General features: G+C 48.2%; 1 protein-coding gene across 2 annotated transcripts in view; it reads left to right on the top strand.

Moving 5' to 3' along the window:
* Nucleotides 1-25,921, top strand: part of CFAP61 (cilia and flagella associated protein 61) — a 2,048,453-nt gene that overhangs the window by 1,509,421 nt on the left and 513,111 nt on the right. For both annotated transcript variants that reach the window (XM_085612416.1, XM_085612415.1), the window contains exons 23-24: nt 22,582-22,909; nt 25,600-25,691. In XM_085612416.1, coding sequence (XP_085468542.1) covers nt 22,582-22,909; nt 25,600-25,691 — 420 coding nt within the window. The remainder of the gene's footprint in view (nt 1-22,581; nt 22,910-25,599; nt 25,692-25,921) is intronic.

The following is a 25,921-nucleotide window of genomic DNA, read 5'->3' as shown; positions in this document are numbered from 1 at the left end:
GAATGTTATGTATGCCCATAACATCTTACTCAAAGACTCCCCCAATTACAAAACAACCCTTATAATCTCTTTCTATGAACACGGCAAACCAGTGAAGATGAACTTTTCATATTTCATGCTGAAAGGTATTAAGAATGTCTACCGCTAGCCGTCTGCCTTCGTCCCGAAATGGGCCAATACCTGTATCTCCCAAACCCCTTAATATTGCTGCTCTCATCGTTTTCGTTTCTCATTCGCTGTCTGCTGACTCTACTAACCAATAGTTTACCCGCCGCTGCCACCCTCTCGCAGGCTTCACCTTACTGCCTTTCCAGCTGTACTGGCTGATAAGCCTCAACACACAAAGTAGCTGCCCCTGCTTCCACTGATTGCTCCCTCTAGCCCCTCCAGCACACCTTTTATGATAGATTTGTTGTTTTATTAATACCTCTGGCACTATGAAGTGATTGACCCACCTTTTTAGTTTCTGTGATCACACTCTCTCTCTATTGCGCCAAAAAATGTCCTCAGCAATACCATTGACTTCTAACCTTCTTTGTTCCCTTCCTCCCATAACTCCATGACATACACATACAATATAGTCCTTGCAATAAAAGATATACTGGGAGATAATCTTGATTTTGTTTTCTAAATTAACACAAGTTTGAGATTTCATCTGTTGGACAAACTTTCCTGCAAACTTCAAGATACTACTTCTGCCTGAGACAAACCCTTTTTTTGTTTAAATGTGATGTAGAAATACTTGAATCTCAACTATTAGTCTTATAACTATGACGTTCCATTCCAGCATTCAGAGTACTTATCATCTTTTTCCAGTGATTCCCATCTCAAGACCCAGTCGATAAAGTAGAATCCCACTGCTGACAGTGATGATTCCTCTTCAAGTCTCGAGTTCTTGATAGTCGTGTGGTCTTATAGCTCCAGAGTAAAATGCATACTGGGAAACCTAAAGGGTTTTGGCAGGATGTCTTTGCACAGCCCTGCACATAGTGATTAATGTCTGTGGAGAGGTGGCTGTGAGGGGTGAATGTTTGCTTGCTTGGTAAATGGAAGGGAGTAGCTGCAGCATGGAATGTGTTGTGTGCAACATGGCTTTATAAACTTTAGAAAGTTTTATCTTTAGAGATATTACTAGAGAGGAATGAAGACACCTTTACTGATGCAGCTGTAAACCAGCACATCCGAGGTCTTTAATGCTTCTGGCAGATCCGGCTTTAGCCAGACTGATGTAATAGTCAGTCTGCGCCTGAACTCCTGCTCCCTCTAGGATACCTTATTTGAAAGAATACCCTCTTATGCAGATAACCCAGCACTGTGACCTGCTCACCAGTAGGCAGTGGTGTGGATGAACCACTTTCCCTTGCATTCTTCAAGCATCACCCATCACCCTCTCAACAATGTGTCTATCCTAGCTTAGTGCATCCCCCCACTTTCTCTTTCTTCCTTGGTGGACCTGTCCAGCTGTAAATCAGGGATGCCCTTACCACAATATTGAGGCATTACAACATAATGGTGGGTAGTCTCCTAAGGATCCCAAGGACTGTAGGTCATATTGACCTCTATCAGTCATTGATATCAATACTGAGAGCTTGGTAAAGGGGCTCCCAAATCACATGGGCCCTTTGATGCCTGGACTAATATACTCTGACCCGAAGGGTTTTATTGTGAGAAAAAACACATGGCTAATCTCAGGAGATTACTTCTCTTATTTGATGGAAATAAAATGGTTAGTTCCACCGCAGTTATTGTCATCCTCAATACGCAAAAAGCTTTTAGCACATTAGATGTAACTTATTTTGGATTGGGTAAATCTCTACTCAAATGCGTCAGATTATTTTATACCTCTCCTTAGGCTTCAATAAAGACCTATTGATCGATTTCCTCTGATAGAGACACCGTAAGTATTTGCCAGGGGGGCCATTTTCCCATTTGATATGTTTATTAGCGGCTGAACCGCTGGCCTGTACAGCCAGACACTAAACACAATTTTTACTGGTCCGATTGGGTACCTCAACGTATATAAGTAAGTATGTTTCTGATGTGCTTCTTTTCTGTGGGATCCAGCAGTGGTGTTCTGGAGACCCTTACGTTAACTAAAGTCTTTGTAGTGCTTGTGGGTTTGAAGGTCAGTTAGAATATATCAGTGCTCTATCTATTTATTGTCTAGATGTGGCAGACGGCCATTAGCGGAATTTCCCAATAAAGTTTCTGATGATCTGTTGAGTGAGTTTCGATTTGTCTGAATAATTTGAAAGGAATGTTGATATGATTGCAAAGAAGTAAAAGACACACAGATTATGGACTGCATGCAGAGCAAATCAAACATTCTCTCCCAGTCAATAGATCTAGGTTAAATCCATCGTTCTTTTGCCCACTATGCCACTGGGAGAGGATGTAGCCTTACGGCTAGAGAGGTCGACCTCTAAGCTGGGGAACTGTGTTCGATTCTCGGCAACAACGCTCAACATCTCGTGATTCTGGGCAAATGACTTAATCTCCCTGTGCCTAACAAAAACAACAAAAAAATTAATCTGTAACGAAACTGGTGCTCATGTAAAGCGCTCTGATACCCGATGTCTCAGGTCTAGTGTGTACTATTTAAAACACCCAAAAGAAAAGAAACCCCAGTTTAGACCCAGCCATATGCAAATTAGTCTTGACCCTGTGCCTCATGGGAACATTCCAGACCGAACTGCCAAGCCAGGTCCTTCCTGGACCGGAAACAAGCATCCTGAGACCGGTTTCAGCGCATCACCCCTCATCAGCCAGGCTAGCTTGAATACAGTGGCACAGTGAACCTGGGACCCACATCTGGGCATACCCGGCGCACTTAGGGCGAGAAAGCAAAAGACATACAGATGATGGACGGAATGCAGAGCAAATCAAACATTCTCTCCCAGTCGAAAGATCTGGTTTAAATCCATTGTTCTTTTGCTCACCATGCCACCCCAGTATAGACCCAGCCATATGCAAATGAGTTCTTGACCCTGTGCCTTAAGGGAACAGTCCAGCCCAAACTGCCAAGCCAGGTCCCCCCTGGACCGGGAACAAGCATCCTGGTACCGGTTTACAAGGAAGGCCTCCTGGCCTGTTGAATCCTAGGGAAAATGTCCACTGTCACTTACGGATGGATAGTCTTTTCATAAATTGTTCTTGTCCTGAGACTGACCTATGTCTTTCAAAGTTATGCCTGTGCATTTCCAGAGGAGCTTCTTTAAAGAATTGTTGAGGGTATAAAACTATTTTTATTTTAACAAGGGGCAAGTCAAAATCACACTGAGTAATTTGGTGCCACCTTTTGCCAAAGGTGGTCTCTGAGATCCTTAGTTTAAGGCCTTTTAACAAGCGTTGGTATTGTAACTTAGGGCTATCTCTGTTTAATCCTGTGTCTCAAGTGATCCAATTGGTACTGGAAGTTTAACAATTAGTACCTGATTCAAAATGGTAACTTACACTTTTGAGTACGTTTACACTTTGTAGTAAATTTATTAAATTCGGTATTCACAAACTCCAAGTTTAAACTTCCTACAAAAGTGTAAGTTACGTGTCTCCACCCCCAAAGTAATTCAATTGGTTTACTTTTATGTGAATGGGTGGCATCTCTCCTTAAACCCCTCCCTTTCTTACTTAAACCCCTATTAATCCTCGCTGATCCTGTCCTCTTTACAAGTAAGTTAACTATTTTTCCCACACACTTCCCTTTGTCCCTTCCACATTTACGACTAAAATCTTCACTTACATGTACGGAGACTCCAAAGTAGGGGCAGAGAACTCTGCACATATAAGAACAGGCAGAACGTACTCTTTGTAGTGCTACAAAGCATACTACAAAGTGCTGTTGGTGAATCAGGGTCTTATTGTCTATTTGAATGTTGCGTACCATATGTATAGCGAACATTCCGGGTACTGCATGCATTATCACGAAGGTGTGGCATGATGCCAGTCTTAATAAAAGAGAGCAGACTATGTACTTAAATAACTTCCCACTGCATGATAATGTTGTGTTAATAGTTTAGTGCCCTTCACCGGAAGGTTTGAGTGAGTCATGGGACAGGGCTTGTGTCTAGCCAACAGTGTGAAAGCACACAATTCATCACTTTTGATTTTCCCAGTTTAGGTAATGGAATTTTTATAATTTGCATGCCTAGATGCTCATACTCCGAGCTTTATGAAGATGCCTGAAACACAAAGAATAAATATACTGTAACTGGTACTATTATCAGTGTATTTTCACAATATGAATAATGACTCTGCCCTGTGCTTCAGCTGTTGTGCGCAGAATTCAAGATAAATGGATGACAAATGTGTTTTCTGCCAAACACATTCATTTTTGCCTCATCAGTCAGAAACCTAGAAGCACTGTTCAACGTCTTCATGCGGGCGGCATCTTTCATTAGCTCAACTGCCACTGCAGCTAGATAGCAAACCTTAACTATATGCAGAATGTGTCCTCATATATCTTTCTGCACTGCATACGTTCTGATCAACTTACTGATTGTTAACAAGCTAGACTACTGCTATAGCCTGTTAGTGGGCCTTCCTCAGCACACCTTCACTCCTTTTAACAAAGTTCTAAACTTTATCACAAGAGAACATTTTAGTCTCCCCACAAATTCTCCCGCTTTTTGGTACCAACATCAAGTTCACTGGGTCTCTGCTAAGCACAGAGCCCTTTACAAACTCACTGTTCTTCAAAGCCATACATGGATCAGCACCAGGTTACCTTTCAGAGACTCTTCATGATGTATCCTCACACACAACCTAATATCAAGCAATCAGCACCTCCTTATGACACCAAAATCATCCCATGTCCCATTCAGATGCCAAACCTTTACCCTTTTCAACCCAATCACGGGAATGCTCTACTGTTTAACATTAGGGCCAGTCCTACACTACAGGTGTTTAAATCTAACTTAAAAACAGATTTCTGTAGCTGGATGGCCATAGAGATTAAGCGCTTTCTACACAAGGGCCTCACAGTGCAAATATGGTGATCTTTTTCCTGTTGTGATCCTATGTATCCTGCAGTGCAGTATTTCATATGCCTATTAGACCCTGCTCTCACTTCTCTACAAACATTATCTTATTTTACATTTGCTGTTATACTCTCATTGTCTTATTTGGCTCCTATTGTTCTGTCTACCAGATTTCTATCTGACCTAATGCACAGCGTTGTTGTTCAAAAAGTTACTGGCCTGTTCTAAGTAATCATAAAATAATTAGATAAATATTTCAACATGTGCTTCACCTTCTGATTGTCCCCTCATTGTAAATGCTTATTGCTGTAGATAAATACATTATTATGTGGATTTGTGTCCTAGAAGTTGAGGTATAGTGATGACCACAGGATCTCTTATCTCTGTTTTTGTTAATTATGTAAAATTTAGGGGAACGCAGGCAGAAAAAGTAAGTGTAATCAATACCTAGCTCAATGATTTGTGGAAGCGATACTCTGCCTGTTCAGGTCAAGAGCCCCACATTTATAGGAGATATCTAATGGATATATTAATCATTATCTAAGTCTAGATTGGTGAGTCTTTCTTCTTAAAAAACCTCAAAGTGTGTGACAACATTCAGGATGTACTATAGCCTTAGAGTCAGCCTTAATGGGCTCTACTGGCCATTAAAGGCCCACTCTAGCGTTTAAGGCCCGAGCCGAAACCGAATTCTCCTGAAAAAGACTTGGTCTTGAGTGGGAGTTAATGTGATTCAAGGAATAAGCGATTTACTCCAAAGTCAACAGGTATGCATGGGATGGAAGATTACATTTATTAATGTCTTTTTGGGTAGATTCTATTGAATCATCTCCTTTAAATTGTGGTACTTCGATTACATTAAATTATACAGGAGCAGAAAACCCTACCATGTGAATAGTTGCATGTTGGCATCTCCCAGTACATCGGACCCATCATATGGAGTACCACTACTTCTGCCTGATAAGTACTTTTATGAGACTATACATTGTACAGAACAAAACAGTTCCCTTTATCCAACCTGGCATTTGTAACACTGCAAATAATAGGAATTCCAGAATGTGTCTTTGTTTAATGGTATCTACTTTTGTTTTAGATCTTTTGCAGCATCATTCCCTTTCCCTGGATGCCCCCTTTAATATAATTACTACTACCTCAAACCCACTACATCAGTCATATATTTTATATTGATTCTAATATTAAACTTAATGAACTTTATTTAAGCTAAAAAAGCAACTTATGCTAACCTCAATAGTAAATCTAACCACAAATTACTATACATTAAATTACTTTCATTTAAATAATATAGCTTCTGATAAAGACTCTGAGCCACAGATTCCTCACCTTTTGAATAGTGCCCATGTCAGACTGGATCTGGAAACTTTTCAGCAGTACCTTTGCACGCCAGTAGGTGGCACAGTGCAGCTCTGCTCTGAGGCAATTCCACTGTGGTAATGATGTGTGGAGCTTATATAAGCGCCACTCCTGTGCGCTGACGTCAGTTCCTTCTTAGGTCTCGCGCAGCGTGGCAGCGCATGCGCTGCACGCCTCGCAAGATTTATTGCACATCAGTACTTTTTGAAAAGGGCTTGAAGCCCCGCCCCTCATTTTCATTGCTAGGCATCATCGGTTATGGTAAACGGTGGCCTTTCATTGAAAATGAGGCTTCTTTGTTACCGCCCTTTTGCCTTTTGGTCCAGCCCCTCCGGACTGGCTCGTCTGTTTTGTGGCTGTTGCAAAGCAATTTCTTATCTTTAGGAGGTGTGTTAGATGAACAAGCCATGAGAGCCAGTCCGGATGGGCCGTCTCAAAAGGAGAGAGGGCGCTGCGTGTTTATGTTTGCATCGCGCTTTCACTTTAAAGTGAAAGCGCGATGCAAAAATAAACAGCGGCTGCCTGGCGAGCGCTTGTTTTTAATTGGTATCCACGCCGTGCCTTTTTGGGTAGATCCAGATGAAATCCATGTGCTGCTATGCAACGTTTCTAGGTGAAAAATAGTCGTGCTGGGGCTAACCCTCAGTTGAGAGCTGGGCGAGCAGTGTAAAGAGTTTTACCTAAGGAGCGCCGTTGCCCGCAGCACGATGTTGGACTTGCATCTGTTGCCATTCCAGCTTCATTCTATTTGTGTGGCTCATCCTTGGTGCCGCCTGTAATGGTGTCATCCTTGAGTATTCCGCGCCCCGGGGCACTGCTTGGTTTTTAATCCTCCAACCTCTGCGCTAGGTGCACTATTGTGTGTCTTTTTTTCATAGAAGACCCAACAATGGCACCCGATTGCATGAGACGGCGCAGTCTGTGTGGTCACGTATCGCGCCCAAATCCAACAAGCTGCCCTGAGGGCTTCACAAATGTGCCATAAGTGCACACAAAGGGATTACAGGTGGGTGGAAAGTGGTCCCGGCATGTGGAGTATCGCGATCCGTTGGTTCCCCGGGAGTCTGCCTGGTGGAGGGAATATAGGAACAATGAGGTTAATGGTCGCTTCGAGTCCGTGTGCCCCGGGCCAGGGATGCGGCTGTGGTATGCAGCAGGCGGGGCTCCTCCTGGGTGTCTGCTGGTGAGTTAATTGTGGAAGCATTGTTCTAAATCTGTGAGATTTGTCGACGAGAGCTTCCGATGAATCTGCTCTTTGTAGCGCGGCGGGGCCTGTGTCACAGTTAGCGATGTTCGCATGAAATAAAGGACACAGGGCCACCGTTCCGTTCTCGTGGCGGGAAGACCCCGAGCGGTCTTCCGCCTCCTTTATTTATACCCTTGGGACAAGCCCGCCCGAGGGGTGCATGAATGCGTGTGTGAGTGCAACATTGTCGGGGAGAGCCAGGATGGCTCTCTACATCCCTCCTTTCTTTCAGTTCAGGACCATCACGTTCTCCCCGGTCATGGAGAAGTATATACAAAGTCCTTCTGCCTCTGACTCGGGACCGGGTTCGGCCGGAGACCATACTAATGGCTCCGGACGCAAGGCTCAGGGGAGATGCCCAACAGGACACTCCCGGACGCCTCGGCAGCAGTGTCCTGGCAGGTTGGTCGTACATTACCAGCATGGTCCTGACTGACTTGCTGAGGGGTGATCGGTGAGGTGATCCTCTCACTGGGAGACGCAGGGGAGGAGAGGCTCAAAGGTGATCCTTGATAGCCGGACCCATCTTGGTCCGTATCCGCCTCCGAGATCTTCTTGAAGCTCGATACGTTCCTTGTGATGGATTGCTGTCCCCTTTTAGCCGTGACCATGATCCCTTGAACATTGAATACAGTCCACAACTCGGGCTCATAGGGAGTCCGGAATTTCCACCCAGGGTGTCGGTCCTTGATCACCACGCGGTCTCCCACTCTCAGCTGCGGTTCCTGGGCCCTTCGGGCCTCACTGGCCTTCCGATTGGTTGTTTCCCTCCTTGCTTGGATGGCTGCATCATCCCGCTCGGCATGTACCCACACCGGATCTGACGGAATGCTGTCCCGTGGGGCTCTTTTGAATAGAAGGTGGGCCGGAGCACACTTGGTGGTGCTGTGTGGAGTCTGGCGGTATGCACCGAGGAACTGCTCAAGAGCCGCTTCCGGATCTTCTCCATTCTCCACGGCAATGCGCAGCGCTCGATTGATTGTTCTCATTAGCCGTTCCACTTCCCCATTTGCTTGGGGCCATAGCGGGGTAATCTTCCTGTGGCGTACCGCTAGACATTCGAGGTATTCTTGGAATTCTCGCCCCTGAAAAGGGGGTCCGTTGTCCGACCTGACCTCCTCTGGCAACCCCATCATTGCAAACACTCGGTCCAGGACCTTCTTCACATGGGTGAACGCTGTCAACGCAATCACTTCAACAATAGGAAATTTTGAGAATGAGTCGACCATGACCAGCATGTGCCGACCGTCTGGAAAACTCCCAAAGTCCACGCTGAGATGCGTCCAAGGAGTCCTGCACGATTCTTCTGTGATTACTGGGGCTGGCGCAGGGTCCCCTCCGGTGATGGTACAGGCGTGGCATTGTCGGACCATCTCATCTACTTTGGAGTCCATCGCCGGGAACCAAACATTGTCACGCAGCCTGGCTTTGGTTTTGGCCATCCCTTGATGGCCCACGTGTGCCAGCGGGAGGACTCTTCTCTGTAGGCTTTCCGGAACCACTATGAGGTGTCCCCTCACGATGACTCCTTCTTCCCCCACACTGAGTTCACTCCGGACGTGCCACAACTGTTGGCGTGCATGGCTGACCTCTTGCCGTAGGGCGCGGGCACCAACCATGAAATGGGCCCATCTATTATTCTCCAGCGTTTTTCGAACACGAGAGAGAGTGAGGTCCTCTCGAGTTGCTCGACCCATTTCTTCCGGCGTCATGGCCCTGGGAAATGCCCTTTGCGACACCATGTTGACAAACGCTTCAGTGCTGCATGTGTCCCCCAACGGGGCAGATGTCGCCGCCGACTCCGGGTGACTGGACAGATAGTCCGCTGGGTTGTGAGCCCCAGGACGGTAGATTACTTTGAAGTTGTATGCTTGTAGCTGCACCGCCCATCTTTCGATCCTCGGTGGCGCTAACCTGGATGAGCCAGCAAACAGCGGGAGCAGCGGCTTGTGGTCCGTCACGACATGAAATTCTTGTCCACACAGATACAGGTGGAAATGTTGACAGACCCATTTGATGGCCAGCGCCTCCCTTTCGATCTGGGCATACCTCGTCTCGTGTCCGTGAGAGCTTTGCTGGCATATGCGACGTGTTTCCACACTTCAGGGCCATGTTCCTGCAGGAGGACTGCCCCTAGGCCCACCGGGCTGGTATCAACTACCAGTTCTGTTCGCCATGTGGGGTGAAAGTATGCCATGACCGTCTTGTCTAGTAGTCCTGTTTTGATGTTTTGGAACGCTTTGTTGGCAGCTGGCGTCCATTCCCACTTGTGGTCGTGACGCGTGAGGGCACGTAGCGGCTCCGACATGGCTGCAAGATTGGGGATGAACCGTCCACAGTAGGTGGCCATACCGAGGAAGCTCCTCACTTCAGTGGGACTTTGTGGTGTGCTGGCCGCCCTGATGGCTTCAGCCTTCTTCGGGTCTACCAGGAGTCCTTCACGAGTGAACGTGTACCCAAAGAATCTACGCTTTCTTGATAAAAGGAGCACTTGGATTTGTGTAGAGTCAGTCCACAATCCGCCAGTCTCTTGAGCGTGGCCCGGAGGTGGGAGTGATGTTCCTCGAGCGATGTGGAGAACACAAGGATATCGTCACTGAGGTTAATCACCCCTTGCAGCCCTGACAGTGCCTCGCGGATTGCATTCTGGAAGACCTCGGCGGCTGATGATACTCCGAAGCTGAGCCTTTTGTACCTACAGAGGCCGACATGGGTTGAAAAAGTGGTGATGTACCGGCTTTCCGGATCCAGTTCCAGCTGGTGGTAGCCGGCATTTAGGTCCAGCTTCGAGAACCACTTCGCCCCGTTGAGGTCCGCCACAATGTCGTCCATCGTGGGGGTGATGTGACGTTCCCTCTTCACCGCCGTGTTGGGCAGTCGCATGTCGACACAGAGTCTGATGGCCCCCGGTTGTTTGGGCTTGGGTGCCACGACCAGCGGGGACACCCAGGGAGTGGGGCCCGAGACCTTCTCGATTACGTCCAGCTCTTCGAGCTTTCGCAGCTCCTCCTCCACTTGCGGGCGTAAGTTAAAGGGCACCCTCCGGTGTCTGAGGGCTACCGGCCGTACTGAGGGGTCTATGTGGAGCTTGAACCTCTTGCCCTTGAGTTTCCCCAAGCCAGTGAGGAGCGCTGGGAATTCCTTCAGTATTGCCTCCGCATGCGAGTCGTGTACCTGGTTGGCGAAGAAGACAAATCCTAAATCCTCTGCTGTGTGGCAGCTGAGTAAAGTTCCTTTCTTGCCTTCAGTGACCTGGAACTGTGCCTCCGTAGAGTAGCTCCCACTAGAGTGAGAGGATCTGTGCCTCCATACGTGTATATTCGCGCCGTGGACGGTGCAAGGGGGGGTCGCGGTGACAGACGGTTATACTGATCGGAATCCATCACATTGACAGATACATCGGTGTCGATGAGGGCCTGTACCCCCGTGCCCTCAACTGAAACTGAACACATGGAAGGTGGTCTTCGCCAGGAGCCTGTCCGGCTGACATACCCCACTACGAACACCTCCTCGTCTTCGTCCTCGTATATTGGGTGTTGTGCCTGTGGCTGGTCTTCCGAGATTGGCGGCGGGTCAACGAGAGAGACCTGGCGAATCTGCTGTGGCCCGAACCTGGGTCTTGACGATGGCTGCCAGAACCGCCCGCCCGCCGCGGCACACTCTGGCATAGTGGTTTAGCCTACCACAGCGGGAGCACGTTTTCCCTTCGCCCCGCAGACGGCTGTTGCCGGGTGATCTTCGCCACAGTACCCACACGACCCACCTGGTGGTGGTTTGGAGGCCTGACGAGGCGCTGCGGGACGCCTCTGGATGGCCTCCACCTTTTCTCCTTTGATGTGCGGGGCCCTAGGCTAGGACCCCGTGGCAACCGGAGTGTGTAAGGCCGCTTCCATCTCTTCTGTCCGGTCGTCCGATAGTTCATGGGAGCGGGCGAGGACCAGGATCTCGTCCAGCAAGATTCCGGGCTGTCAGAGGATCAGCTTTCGCAGGAGCTTTGAGCGGCAGCCTAAGATGATCTGGTCCCAGATTCCCTCCCTCTGGTCTGTGAATGGGCACGTGCTAGCCAGGCGGTGTATCCGCGCGTAGAACATGTCGACCGACTCGGTTTCGGTCTGCCACGCCCTCCTGAACTTGAATTTTTCGAAGTCGGGGTTAAGCTGTGGATCGAAGTGTCTGTTGAGCGCGGCGACCGCCGCACCGTAGTCGTCCTCATTCTCTGTGTTGGGGAGCGTCTCAAACAGGTCGTAAATCTCTGCTCCTCTATAGTAGATAAGGAGTGATCGTTTTACCGTTCCATCGGTTTCACGTGTCCCCTTGAAATAGTGATTCAGCCGACCTACCCACGCCTTCCATCGTGGCGCAGCAGTGGCGGGGTCCGAAGCCTCGCTGAACGGGGATAGCGGTGCGACTGCGGTGTGGGTGACCACTGGTGGTGGTGGGTTGGCACCAGCGACTGGATTGCGCCCTCCATCTTGCTGGGCGGCCGCGCCTGCGGCAGGTGCAGTGCTCATCGCGGCCAGGCAGGGGCACGCCGGTGCAAGGGCGCAGCTTGTACGTTAGCGTGTCGCTCTGGGGCGTGTGCTCTGTCCTTACGCCTGGTCAAGGACGCCCACGTTGCGAAGTCCTGCAGGCAATGCCTACGGCCTCCGATTAGCCCCCACTGCCCTGTGGATGAAGGCTAACAAAGTATGCTCGAGGTGGGCCACTGCGTGTGTTGCGCGAAGTAGTTGTCCCGTGCCTGCGTGTCTGGACGGGTCACTTGGATGCTGCCAATGCTTGTTGCCGCCGGGCCCACGGTCGTGTTCCTGGGATGACCATCTCCCCCTTTTCTCCTTCTTGAGCCCCATTTCCCTTTCCTTGCCTCTTCTTCTTTTTTTTTTTTTCAGGCAGCAGAGAGGGCAGCCCTGATGAGGCCCCCACAGCACACCGGCCGGCGTGGATCAGGAGCCAGCACTAGGCAGAGCAGGAGCGGGGACATCATACGAGGAAGAAGCTGCAGGGTGGGGCCACTCCACTTACCCCACACACCGCACAGAAGCGCCGCCAGCTGAACGCGCTCCCGTTGCTGAGGGAGACGCGTGGGCGGGTGCAGCGCTGACGGGCTGAGTAGCACGGGGAGCAGAAGGCGGGACCGACGCGCAGTCCAGGCGGCCTGATCGGAGCGGTGCGGGTGGGCTCCGCGAGCTCCGGGAAGTAAGCAGGTAGGCAGTAGGAGAGTGAGCACCGCTGGTGGGCTCCGCACACTCTCCGGAGGGGGCCACAAGGGACCGGAAGGCACGCGTAAGGGCGCGACCGGCCTCGTCGCCAATGTAGCGCGGCGGGGCCTGTGTCGCAGTTAGCGATGTTCGCATGAAATAAAGGACACAGGGCCACCGTTCCGTTCTCGTGGTGGGAAGACCCCGAGCGGTCTTCCGCCTCCTTTATTTATACCCTCGGGACGAGCCCGCCCCGAGGGGTGCATGAATGCGTGTGTGAGTGCAACATTGTCGGGGAGAGCCCGGATGGCTCTGTACACTCTTCTCTGTGAAAACCGGGGAAATGAATCCTTGTTGATAGATGATTTGTTTGGCTACGCTGGCTTTCGAGGGTGGGGCGTCTTCGTGAATTTGCTGGTACTCTATCAGTTGCTTCCGCCATTCAACACAGGTTACGACGGAAACACATCGGTGCTGCAAAATGGAGGGTGCATGGAACTTGAGGAAACTAAAATGTCATTCAGGGAGTCGTAATAAGACTCGTGACCGATCTGGGGTAACTTGTCACGAGGCCCGTAGTAAAGAGAATAGTTATTAGCTGACATCTTGCGGCATCTGTCTAAATAGAAGTGATTTGATTTAATATATTGCACCATATTGCCGTGTCCCATAAGAGGTCAGTGGAGATGGTTGGCGAGATTAAAAGAACAGTAACTGATAATGTAGTCCAGAGGGTGCACGCTCGTAAAATATTTTGTGTCGTCGTGCCTTTTCATAGGCATCTCTTATACCAGGTCTCTCGAGTTTCATGCACCAACAGCTGATGCCGTCTGTTGTTGTTTTGCATTTTTGACTTCTCCTTATTTTACAATGTAAGCAAAAGGACTAAAAGTATCAAAATGAAAACCAAAAACCCGGACTGGATGAGCTGCTCATGGTTGGGTCAGGGAAACATGAGAGCTCTGGCATCCCAAAACAACGTCAGGATGTTACCGTGAGCTGCGTTGCACTACTAAGGTAACTAAAACCTTATGCTACAGCTCTTTTGCAGGGCGGTAAGACGGGCGGGAGAGGAGGGAGGGTGGGGGGGGTGGATTCCTTTTTATTTTGGTGATTACTTCTAACTCTGCCAGAGCCTTAGTGAAGTATACCTTTATTTGTATTATTAAACAATTTAAAAATACTCTATAAAAAAGAATGTAAGCAGGTGAGTATTTAAAAAGTATTTGTACATGTTAAAAAAAATACATATTTAAAATTTTAACGTCGGGACCTACAGGTCAGGCATGCATGTCCTAACATTCGCTTTGTTAATAGAATGACTTGGCCCCTAGCCCCTACGATGCATAATGTGGTTTGATAAAGTCCTATTTTAAATGGGGCCTCACGAGTCTCTGGAGAGCAGGCATGTAGGTAGGTGATGTAGGTATCCACAGGAATTCACTGACATTATTTGGGTCCCTGGGAATACATAAAGTTAATGAAATACTGAACTGTCTAGTTTTTTGGGCTTTCGCCAAAGTCCAAACTATAAATAAAGATGCATGTAAATTTTGCATTTATCTTGTCACAACTAGTGCGCTACAAAGACAGACGTCAAATGTCAGGCTATGTCTTCTGACAAATTGTTGCTCGTGGTTTTTGACATAGGAAATGGTATTTACAAACTCCTCTCACTTTCCAGTCAATGAAAGAAAAGTAAAGTGAATTATGTCACAATGTTGCTTGAGCAGTCTCTAATGAAATGCTGTAGGAGGCTATTTTATTGCAACTCAACAAAATGGAAATAACAAATTGGAGATAAACTGTGCACATCAAGCAGCTAGGAAAGCAAAAATGAAGCTCATTTGTTTGTAATTCTGAAGTTTGATGAAAAAGACTTTAATAGAATCAAAACCCATCAAGACTACTTGGTGAAACCCAACTTTCTTACATTAACATCCATGTGCAATATAGTTTTATCAGTACTGTATGTCTTTGTACATTTAGTGGCCATTTCAAGCTTTGCAGTATAACACTACACAATGCAAAACAAGCATTAAAAATGCAATAGGTCTCACCTTTGATTAAGTTAAAGCCATTTGCTTTGCTATACAATACCATTAGCAAAGCAAATGGCTTTAACTTAATCAAAGGCGAGACCTATTGCATTTTCAATGCTTGTTTTCTATGCCACCAAACATGGATCTGAGGCTACCTCTCGCCTTTTTTAGACCTTATATCTGAAAGAAACAATTAGTTATAGATTCCTTAACTTAGAAAATCCTCCAGGTATCAGACTGAATCCAGAACGTTTTTCGGCAGCAGTACTCCTGCGCGTCGGTAGGTGGCGTCGGTCGACTTCTCGTCCATCGTCGGCTTAGTGGTCGCCGGGATGACTTGCGTAAGTAACTTAGACGCCGCCTTTGCGCGCTGACGTCAGTTCTTTCTTTTTCCGTGCCAGCAAGCGCAGATCCGAAGAGAGCGGTACCTCCAGTCACTTTCTGACTGACTTTTTTCCTACGTTTGTCGACTTCTTTTTTTGAGTCTACATCGACTCCTGGTGCACGAGGGATGCCCGGTTTCAAGGCCTGCGGTTCCTGTACCCGACTGATGTCGGGGACTGATCCGCACCGCGTGTGCGTCTAGTGCCTGGAGCGCGACCTTGACCCCAAGTCGTGCTCCGACTGTCGAACCATGGCCGAAGTCTTTGCGGGTGTGGTCCAGAAAGCTCCCTGAGGCCTGGCAGTCGGCTCCGTGTCGTGCGAGGTCCCGGTCGTGCGGGAGGTCAAGGGACCGGTCGCAGAGCCATCATCACTCCTTGTCGAAGTCTTCGCACTCGGGGTCAGGTAGTCAAAGCATAAAAAGAAGTTGAAGAAGCATCGTCGCTCTTCGACTTCCCGTCGGCTGATGCAACGCAGGGTGTGGGTGGTGCCCCTCCCGCAGCTCCACGTGCGGAGCCTTCAGGGTCGACTCCGGCCTTCCCTCCCTTCCCGGGACCGGCAGCGACCCCTGCCCAGCTTCGTCAGTTTTACGAAGCGATGCCTGCCATCTTTGGGCAGCCCGACTCCGCTGGTGCGCCTTCAGGCCCCGCGGACTCGGCTGGGGGCCCTAGGCCTTCAACACCAGTGGCTCCGGCCTTGGCTCCGCAGGGCCCCCTTGGATCCAGGCATGGATCCGGATCGTCGCAGATCGACCTCGTAACACCTCCACCGGTGGCGATTCCACCGGCACCACGTCTGCAGCCGACACCGGCTGGACCCCCAGCCGGCATCTACCCCGGCTTCCACCCCGATGTGGATACGGAGCCAGACCGTTGTCAGCCAACGCTGGATCCGGCGCAGATGGGTACTTTTGTGCCTGCATTCCACCCTGGCTATTTTCAGCCAGTACGGCAGCCAGAGGAGGGTGAGGAAGACTGCTCAGCTGGAATACGATCAGGACTGGAGAGAAGACCTGGGAGATGCCAGTGGTCTGGACACGTCACCAGACCTTGGCATGTTGTGTCATCCTACCGTGGCTACGGAGTAGGGAGCGTCTTACGCAGTGGTGTTGCGTGGGCCGGACGAGGCCCTACACCTCGAGCTACCTATTGTGGCAGTCAGGACTAACCTCCTGAAAGAGGGGCTTCAACCGGCAGCGAGCTCTTCTGAGCTCCGGCTGCCGTTTAATGAAGCCCTCACAGACATCCTTTTGGGCACCTGGTCCAGGCCCACCACAGGGCCTCCTGTGGACAGGATGGTTGCCTTACACCACCACCAGGCCCTGGGCGATCCCACTTTCCTCTCTCAACACCCCACCCCCGAGAGCTTGGTAGTCCAAGGCTCATCATTCCAGAGCGCATTCCCTACTGCACCACCGGACAGGGAATCCAAGAAGCTGGATCAGTTTAGGAAGAAGTTGTTTTCTTCCTCCAGCTTAGGGCTGCGGTCAGTGAACACCGCATGCCTCTTGGGGCATTATTCTCACTCTGTGTGGGATACGGTGGCGCAAGTGCTGCCTCAGTGTCCGGAGGAGGCCCGGCCCATGCTCTCCCATGCTGTTGCCGAGGGGTGAGACGCAGTAAAGTTCTCCATCTGCTGTGGACTGGACACTGCCGACTCACTGGGTAGGACCATTTCAAGGTCGGTGGCGCTTCGTCGTCACGTCTGGTTGAGAACAACTGGCTTTTCTGGGGATGTCCAGAACACCTTGATGGACATGCCCTTTGATGGCCGTCGCCTGTTCGGCGACCAGGCAGACAGTGCGCTAGAGCGCTTCAAGGGCTCTCGGGCTACAGCCAAGTCCTTGGGCCTCTCCACCACGCTACCTGCACGGTCTGCTTTTTTCCCGTTTCGTGGCTACGGAAGGGGTGCCCCAACACGTTCCTTTCAGAGCCACAGGCCAGTGCAAGCTGTTCCACCTCAGCGCGGCTGGGGACGTGGGAACTGTTGACGTGGTTTGGGGGGCCAGCAGGCGGGCCAGTCCACTCCCCTCTGCAGCAGCCTCCAAACCTTCCTAGTCCGACCTTTCAGGCCCATCAAATGCCAGTGTACAGCAGGATTCGCCATCACCTCCCCCCACTGGCGCACCATCACGTCGGACAGGTGGGTTTTGCAGATAGTCCGAAGGGGCTACTCCCTCCCCTTCATGACTATCCCTCCAGCCATGCCACCCCAGTACCATCGCATGTCGGGGGATCATCCGGTCCTTCTCCAACAGGAAGTTGTGGCTCTCTTCTCCAAGGGAGCCATTGAGCGCGTTCCTGCCCATAAGTAGGTCATGGTTGTTATTCCCACTACTTTCTGGTGCCCAAGAAGGACAAGGGCCTGCGTCCTATCTTGGATCTCAGGGACGTCAACCGTTTCCTCCGGAAGGAGAAGTCCAAAATGTTGACACTGGCTCAGGTCTTGTCTGCCCTCGGCCTTGGAGACTGAATGGTAGCGCTGGACTTGTAGGATGCTTATTTCCACATCCCTGTCCTGGCAGCCCACCGGCGTTACCAGCGGTTCAGGGTAGGCCACGAGCACTTTCAGTTTACCGTGCTCTCCTTTGGCCTTACCACCGCCCCTCGGGTGTTCACGAAAGTGATGGCGGTTGTCGGAGCTCATCTGCGCAGGTTATGGGTTCCAGTCTTCCCCTATCTTGACGACTGGTTGTTGAGGCAGGTTCGACCCAAGCAGTCGTCTCCCACCTCCGGACTATGGCCGACCTCCTGAATTCGCTGGAGTTCCCCATCAACGTGCCGAAGTCGCACCTGACCCCTCTCAGAAGCTCTTCTTCATCGGAGCGGTTCTGGACACGACACCGTTTCGTGTTTATCCTCCCGAACAGCGAGTCCGGGGTATTCGGGCTATGAGTTAGATCTTTCAGCCTCTTTCCCGGGTTTCGGTCAGGATGACCCTGAGGCTGCTGGGCCTCATGGCCTCCTGCATCCTGCTGGTCGATCATGCCAGGTGGCATACGCAGGTTCTGCAGTGGGACCCGAAGTTCCAGTGGGCGCAGCATCAGGGGAATCTGTCTGATTGCGTCCAGATCTTGGAGGGCACTGCACGACAATTGCTGTGGTGGCTCATGAACCAGGATTGGGTCAATGGCAGATTCCTCTCCCTTCCCCAACCAGAACACACAGTGATAACAGACGCATCCCATCTGGGATGGGGCGGCCACATGGGAGAGGCAGAGATCAGAGGCCTTTGGTCTCTGGCGGAAACTGAGCTCCACATCAACCTTCTCGAGCTTTGGGCGATCCGTCTTGCACTGAAAGCATTCCTTCCCTCTGTCCGGGGAAGAGTAGTGCAGGTGTTCACGAACAACACCACCGCCATGTGGTACTGCAACAAACAAGGCGGGTGGGGTCGTGGAGCCTACATCAAAAGGCCCTCCGTCTCTGGACATGGGTGGATCATCAGGGCATATCCCTGGTGGTTCAACACCTGGCAGGTTCACTGAACGCCAGGGCGGACAAACTCAGCCGCAGGTGCATGATGATCACGAATGGCGTCTTCACTCGGAGGTGGTGCAAGGTCTCTTTCAACAGTGCGGAGAGCCTTGGTTAGATCTATTCGCCACCGAAGAGATCACTAAATGTCAGCAGTTTTGCGCATTGGAATTTCCAAGGCGGTACTCGCTAGGCAACGCTTTTTGTTGCGAGTGGAGTTGCGGTCTTCTATACGCCTTTCCTCCGATACCACTTCTTCCCAGAGTGCTGAAGAAGATCAAACGCGACCGGGCCCAAGTCATTCTTGTGGCTCTGGACTGGGCACAAAGAGTCTGGTATCCCGAGCTGCTCAACATGGCCATCGTTTACTCGACCCGACTGCCTACTCGGGCGGATCTTCTGTCGCAGCAGCAGGGGGCGGTCCTCAACCCAAACCTGTCCAGCCTCCACCTCCTTGCGTGGAGATTGAGCGGCGGCAGTTGACGTCATTTGATTTGCCTCCCAAAGTCTGTGAAGTAAGCTTGGCAGCCAGGCGTCCCTCCACTAAGACGGTATATGCCTGCAAATGGAATACATTTGTGGCATGGTGCACAGCTAAGGCTGGGATCCCCTTTCTGCCCCTCTTTCCGAGGTTCTCTTGTTCCTCCTTTCTTTGACCCAGCAGGGCTCTGCTCTGGGCACTCTAAAGGGCTACCTCTCGGCCATTTCAGCCTTTCTTAGGCTTCCTGATCATCCTTCTCTTTTCAAGTCCCCTGTTGTAAATCGCTTTCTTAAGGGCATTACTCATCTGTTTCCTCCTGTTCTCTTTGTAATGCCTCAGTGGGACTTGAACTTGGTGTTAACCTATCTTATGTGCGCTCCCTACGAGCCGCTACATAACTGTCCTCTCAGAATCCTAACTTTCAAAACTGCTTTTTTGGTGGTCATCACCTCTGCACACAGGGTGAGTGAGCTACAAGCTCTGTCTTCCAAGCCTCCCTTTCTGGCTGTTTATCCGGACAAGGTCGTCCTCAGAACTCAACCTTCCTTTCTTCCAAAGGTGGTCACTTCTTTTCATATTGGCCAAACCATCACTTTGCCCACCTTCTTTCCGTATCCTTCAAAAGAGGAAGAGAGGCTCCACCGCATGGATCCAAAACGTGCACTCTCCTTCTATTTGGATCGCACCAAACTATTTCGGGTGGACGACCAGCTCTTTGTTGGTTACGTGGGCGCTAAGAAAGGTTGGGCCGTGCACAAATTGACCATCTCCAGGTATGTCGTTTTGTGCTTCAAAGCCTGTTACTCTTTGGCTAAGAAGGAGCCTCCAGTGGGGCTGCGTGCCCATCCTACCTGGGCAACTCAGCTACTACTGCTTTGGGGTGGGGATTCCCCCTACACGACATCTGTCAGGCAGATACGTGGGCATTGCTCCACACGTTTAAGAGACACTACTGCCTGGACAGCCAAGTCCGGAGAGATGGCTTCTTCGGCCGTTCTGTTCTCCAGGACTTTCTGGTGTGATCTTGGTTCGCAGACCCACCTCCGGGGTTGGTATTGCTGGGGTATCTACCCTAAGGTAAGGAATCTATAACTAACTGTTTCTTTCAGATGAACAAGTTATTTACCTTCGGTAACGATATATCTGTATGAAACATAGGTTAGTTATAGATTCCTTACTGCCCCACCCATCCTCCCCGTTCTGCGAACTGATTTCTAGGGTTAAGGTCATCCTTTCAGGGCCCTTGTTTTGTGCACCAGTGGTCAGTGTCTTGCATGGCTCTGCGTTTCTGGCGCAGAAAGTCGTGTACAGAACTGACGTCAGCGCACGAGGGCGGCGCAAAGTAGCTTTCGCGACGTCATCCTGGCGACGCCGACGACGGACGTGGAGTTGACCGACCCCACCTACCGACGTGCAGAGGTACTGCTGATAAAAAACTTTCCGGATCCATTCTGACGCCTGGGGGATATTCAAAGGTAAGGAGTCTATAACTAACCTATGTTTCTTACAGATATATCGTTACTGAAGGTAAGTAACTTGTTCGTCGATCATTCTTTCTTCTTGCAGTTGCAAGGAATATGTCACATCCCAAAATGATGGGTTTTAAGCACTGTAAAGACTGTTGCAAACAAATGTCTGTCACCAATCCTCATAAGATCTGCCTGTGGTTCCTGCAGTCAAGTCACAACTCTAAGGCATGCAGTGACTGTGTGTAGATGAGTCTGAAGGCTATATGAGACTGCGAAGCGAAACTACATCGCCAAACATCAGAAGACTCCCTAACAAGATTGATCCAAGTCTAAAGTTTGGTCCCGGTCCCATTCGAGATATAGAAGTTGTAGAAGTCATTCCAGAGATCAGTCTTCCTTTCAGTCCAAATCCTCAGATAAGTTAAAGATAAACGATATGAAATCGAAGTAGGACTCAGCCACTTCCCACCATTCACACGCCCTTGAGAAAGTGCTGGGGCTGCACCATACGTTTCAATCTCACTCCTGAAGTCGTTTGACTTTAGAGCGGATCCCAGAACTTGTTCTGGCACAACCTGAGTTTCTGGGACTATCCTCCATCTCTAAACCGATGGGAGAGTTTTGCGAGGCTGTGCTCCAACTCTAGATCCTTGCTGGTTCCCTCTGGCACGTCTGCGGGTCCATAGAGCCTAGAGGTTCTGCACCTGGATTACTGCCAGGCAGGTTCACCCTGGTTTCAACTGGACCCTCTGAACCCTTAACGGGAATGTCTCCAGCTTCAGCATATCACCACTCCCAGCACCATGGTCCACGTCGGTTCCCGGCACTTTAACGCTGACTCCATCAACCCGGAAGATGAGGCTCCAATTGTCCTCTCTGAGGTAGAGTCTGCACCAGTCTAACCTCGATCGAAGCTGACCTTGGTCGCCACAGGGGCCCCACTTCCTCCACTTGATCTGCCTCCACAGGGCAAACACACACCCTGCATCCCTGTAATGGCACAAATTCAGACAATGACCATGATGTGGGTGATGAGATTGGCCTCCGTGTCTTGATATGGTATCAAAAAATAAAGGGAAACAAACAATGAAAAATGATGAGATGGGCCCCCCCCCCCCTTGTAGAATACTTCTCTGAGGAATTGCCCCTGTTTGCCTGCGGTCCGAGGCTACGAGCTCTCCATCTCTTTCATATCTAGAACTGCCACTGGTCCTCTCGAGAAGCGGAAAGGACTTCAAGGACAGACGAGTTCCCTTCTCCCTAGACAGTGACCTTGCACAGCAACTGTTTATGATTTAAGTTCTCAGGTTCTTATGTTCTACAGGGGGTTGGGGGGGCGGAGGTAGACCGATAAGGTTATTTGTGAAACGATGATTCCTAGTTAACAAACTGTATGAGATCTGTTAGCCCACTGCACTGTTTGGCTCAAATTATGCATTGGGGTCTCCTTCCCCTATTTGTTGCTTGACATTTCTGCGTATTCCTATATCTTTGAAACCAATAAAAAGATATTTGACAAAAATGGTGAGATGCTGCAGCAGATAACTTTTGCCTTAAACTAGTAAATGTTATTTGGGGGCCCTAATCGCTTTTAGTCCAATGGCCAGTGCTTGGTCATGTCACTCAAGGCATATGTCCACATTTGTCTTTGGCTTTAAGGTCATATTTTCTTTTCACAATAGTGTTAGACGTTTGCAGTTATTAAGTCCAGAAGCATGCCTGTAATGTTTCTGTGCTCATAACGACTCCTCCCTCATACGAAGCTGGTATTCAGCCTGCGAAGGTATTTATCAGGGCGTAGAGCATGTAGCAATAGAGAATTGAGAAGTGACTAAACTGTTTCTAGCTCTCCTCGATATGTACTAATAGTAATTACAATAACAATAAGAGTGTCTTCCATCATAGATACTTTGCATTAACTTATGCTACCTTTTTGTATTTCAGGTATTTTTTAACTTTTCCCTAAAGAGGGTAGATTATGAAGCCTTCAAAGCGATGAATGATGCATGTCTGGTTTTTGATGGAAGGCTTGTGGTTAATACCACCTTCCACACGAACGATATCACAGTCAGAGCTGCTGGCCCGCTCACCAAGTTCTCCAGTCGGTATTATGTAAATGGGTGGACACACAGCAATTTCAATTCCAAGGAGGTTGGATTCAATCTGGCTGCAACAATGCTGCAACTCTTTGACCCAACTCTTGAGCAAATTTCGGAGCCACCAGAGGACCTGGACAGACTCATTCCTATGTATAAGGGGGCCAAGATTCAAGGTCTGTGAAATTCAAATTATGTACATCAGTAAGCATGTAGCAATCGGTTCTGAAAAAATTTCTTTATGAACAATTACAATGTCAGTTTTTATCAAGCCATTGTTTTATGGACATGACATCCTTGACACACAGACTATGTATGTTTTAACAAACCCCCCGCCTCTTCTTTACAGCCTCCATCCTAAACATGTAGCCAAGCACGTACACTTCACTTCATTGTAACAGGAAAATTGTGCTTCATATATTGTTATGACGGGATCTCAATATACTGAAAATACATTTATTTGTTAACTTTCTTTATATGAATCTATATAACTAAAAGCACATAGGGCAGAGGAACAAGCAGGAGAAGATAGCGATGAAACCACACACTTGCATGGAGCGCACAAAAGAAAAGAAAAAGATCCCCTCAAGTGGAAGGATGCATCTCATCCAGGGAGAACAGTGTGAGACCTAAATTCTCCTCGGCTTGCAAACAAGAAGAGGGAGGAAAGCCATTGTATCAAAAACAGACAACTGAGATAGATAACATAGCCATCCAGCCCTGAGCACGGGACTGACCCAAAGGCCACTCTTATGTATGTTTTATATTGGAAGGAATATATCTGCCTGCAGACAGCAAAAGCTGATTGTTGCCAAGACCTAATAAGGCTACATTCGGAAGCCATCCTGTCTGTTGACTTGGTATACAAGTGGAGAACGCTATTCCACCCCTTCAGAATCAATTTCTTGATTCACCTTCTCCCAGACAAATTTTAAAACTCCCTCCGTTACTTGGTTCTGACGTTCCATCTTGTTTACATGCATTTAGTGTGGACATTCCAGCAACAATTTGCAATATATAAGTAATAATAGATATATATAAATATAAAGTAGTTGTTTTATTGTTGAGATATCCCATGAGGGAAAGAATGTGTCATCTTAAGAAATTGATAGTTTATTTTTTGTTTTATTTAACAGCCCCTCCCAATATAGGTATTTACATGCTACGAATTGGGAAAGTGGTAGTGTGTTAAAGTATACATGACAAAGGATACTTGCAAAGTTTTCTTACCAAACATCTTAAGTATTTTACAACCAGAAAAGGCATATTATTTATTACTTTTATGTCGGTAGCCACATATATGGGCAACGCTGAACTGTAATGTACTGTAAAGTGCAAAACAGTACCACAACATGAGCTACAACACAATTTAAAATGTTACAAACCACACTTCCCTAAGTACCAGATACTACAAAATTAGAAGCGAAAGATGGGTGATTGTTGTTTTAGCTTGCTAACTATTCAAATTCTCTTTTTTAATGATTGAGCTGGATTTTAACTCTACTGTGTCAGTCCTGTGATTGTTAGGGAACGATGTATTTCCGAAACAACATCTATTTTGGAGGGTCAGATAGATTACCTATGAGAGCAGATAACCTCTGGTTTTAAATATGAGCAAGTCTGGAAACATCTTCCTGCCTATCTAAAAAACGGAACTACCTCCTTGTAGTAAAATGGAAGACAACAAAAAATTCCTTGTATATAAAAATGTTTCTCACATGGATGTGTAAGATAATTACAAATTGCCAGAAAATGTGTCCTCCTTCTAGCTGTCTGGACCGCTAACCATTACTTGCTAGATAAAATCAGGAGAGGAAAAATTTCTCTCTAATGTGGTTCATCAGATTCTGCATGGGTTCAAACATTTCACATGATAAAATCACCTTAAAATTGATCACCTTTCCATACATTAGCAGGGCACCCACCAGAGACTATATATATATAAACCGTAACTAAAATCTGTAATCACCCTTTTTATATGTCCTATTTGTGACCCTTAAAAAAGAAGCATGCACTCCAGTGCATTGCATTAGAAACATATATGTGTTTTATCACAAAAACAATGCAGTAGTCATATTTCATATAACCTTCTACCAATAGAGTACCAACAAACACATAATCTAGGGGAAAAAAATCATGGTTTGCATCTCAAAGTTTAAGGGCCTGATTTATAATATCCAGGAGGGATGGCACTCCCAAATAGTTATTAGCTCGGTGGGGTTCTGACTCCACCCTTTTGGATAACTACTTGGGCCTTTCCTTCCACTTGCATTGGGTTGCTTAATTAATTCCTCTCATACAAGAAACCACAGTCCAGTGCTAATAACATGATGCAAGAATGTGTGATGAAAGTGCTTGTGGTAAACAGGGCAGTGTGAAAATGCTTGTGCTGCGGTATCTTTTGTTCATCGAGTTTTACTTTTTTATAACGTATTTTATTACATTTTACAACATTAAAACATGGTATACCACCCACAAAACAGTTCCCCAACACCCTTCCACCCCCCATACAGATCACCAGCTAAATTACTCTACCCATCACTAGCCCAGCCATTCCAAATCTTAACACATTTTGTGGGCCATCCTCTCCCCTTATAAATCACATTTTCCACGCCACCTTTTGTGTGTTTGGTATTGAATAACTATATGAAGTAAGGAAAAAGTGAGATAACGCCACCCTTATCCACCCTCACATATGCAATGCAGTTTTCAAGAACTATCTGATGGGGATTCAACTACACCTTCCTACCCCTAATCGCTGCATAGTACATTTATCTCCAATAAACCAAAGATTCTCGAAGCAGCTATTTATGGTGAAACCACACACATGATTAAACAACTTTAAATGTATTTTTCTTAATCATAGGGGGAATTCTTCCTGGTGGTTACTTCTATTTACATATCGCCAAACCTGCAATCCCCACTCCTCTGGAAGCACAAATGGCAATCCCAAACTATGTGAGTATGGTTCACACATGATTCTTGATCTCATTTTTTGTGTTCTGTTTCCAGGTATATATTAGTAACTAAAATCTCCCATTTGATATGGTGTAAATTTTTTCTTGCTGTGGTTTCCACTTTTGTTCACTTTCATACTTGCTCTACCATAAGGTAGGACACTGGTAATTTGCAGAGCATCTTTCCATTTTTAATACCGTTTTTATGTGTGATGTTGTCTGGTATGTACA

This window comes from Triturus cristatus, chromosome 6 (genome assembly GCF_964204655.1).
Source record: "Triturus cristatus chromosome 6, aTriCri1.1, whole genome shotgun sequence".
NCBI classification, from domain to species: domain Eukaryota; kingdom Metazoa; phylum Chordata; class Amphibia; order Caudata; family Salamandridae; genus Triturus; species Triturus cristatus.
Note: the sequence above shows the minus strand (reverse complement) of the source record. Positions and strands in the feature narration are given on the sequence as shown.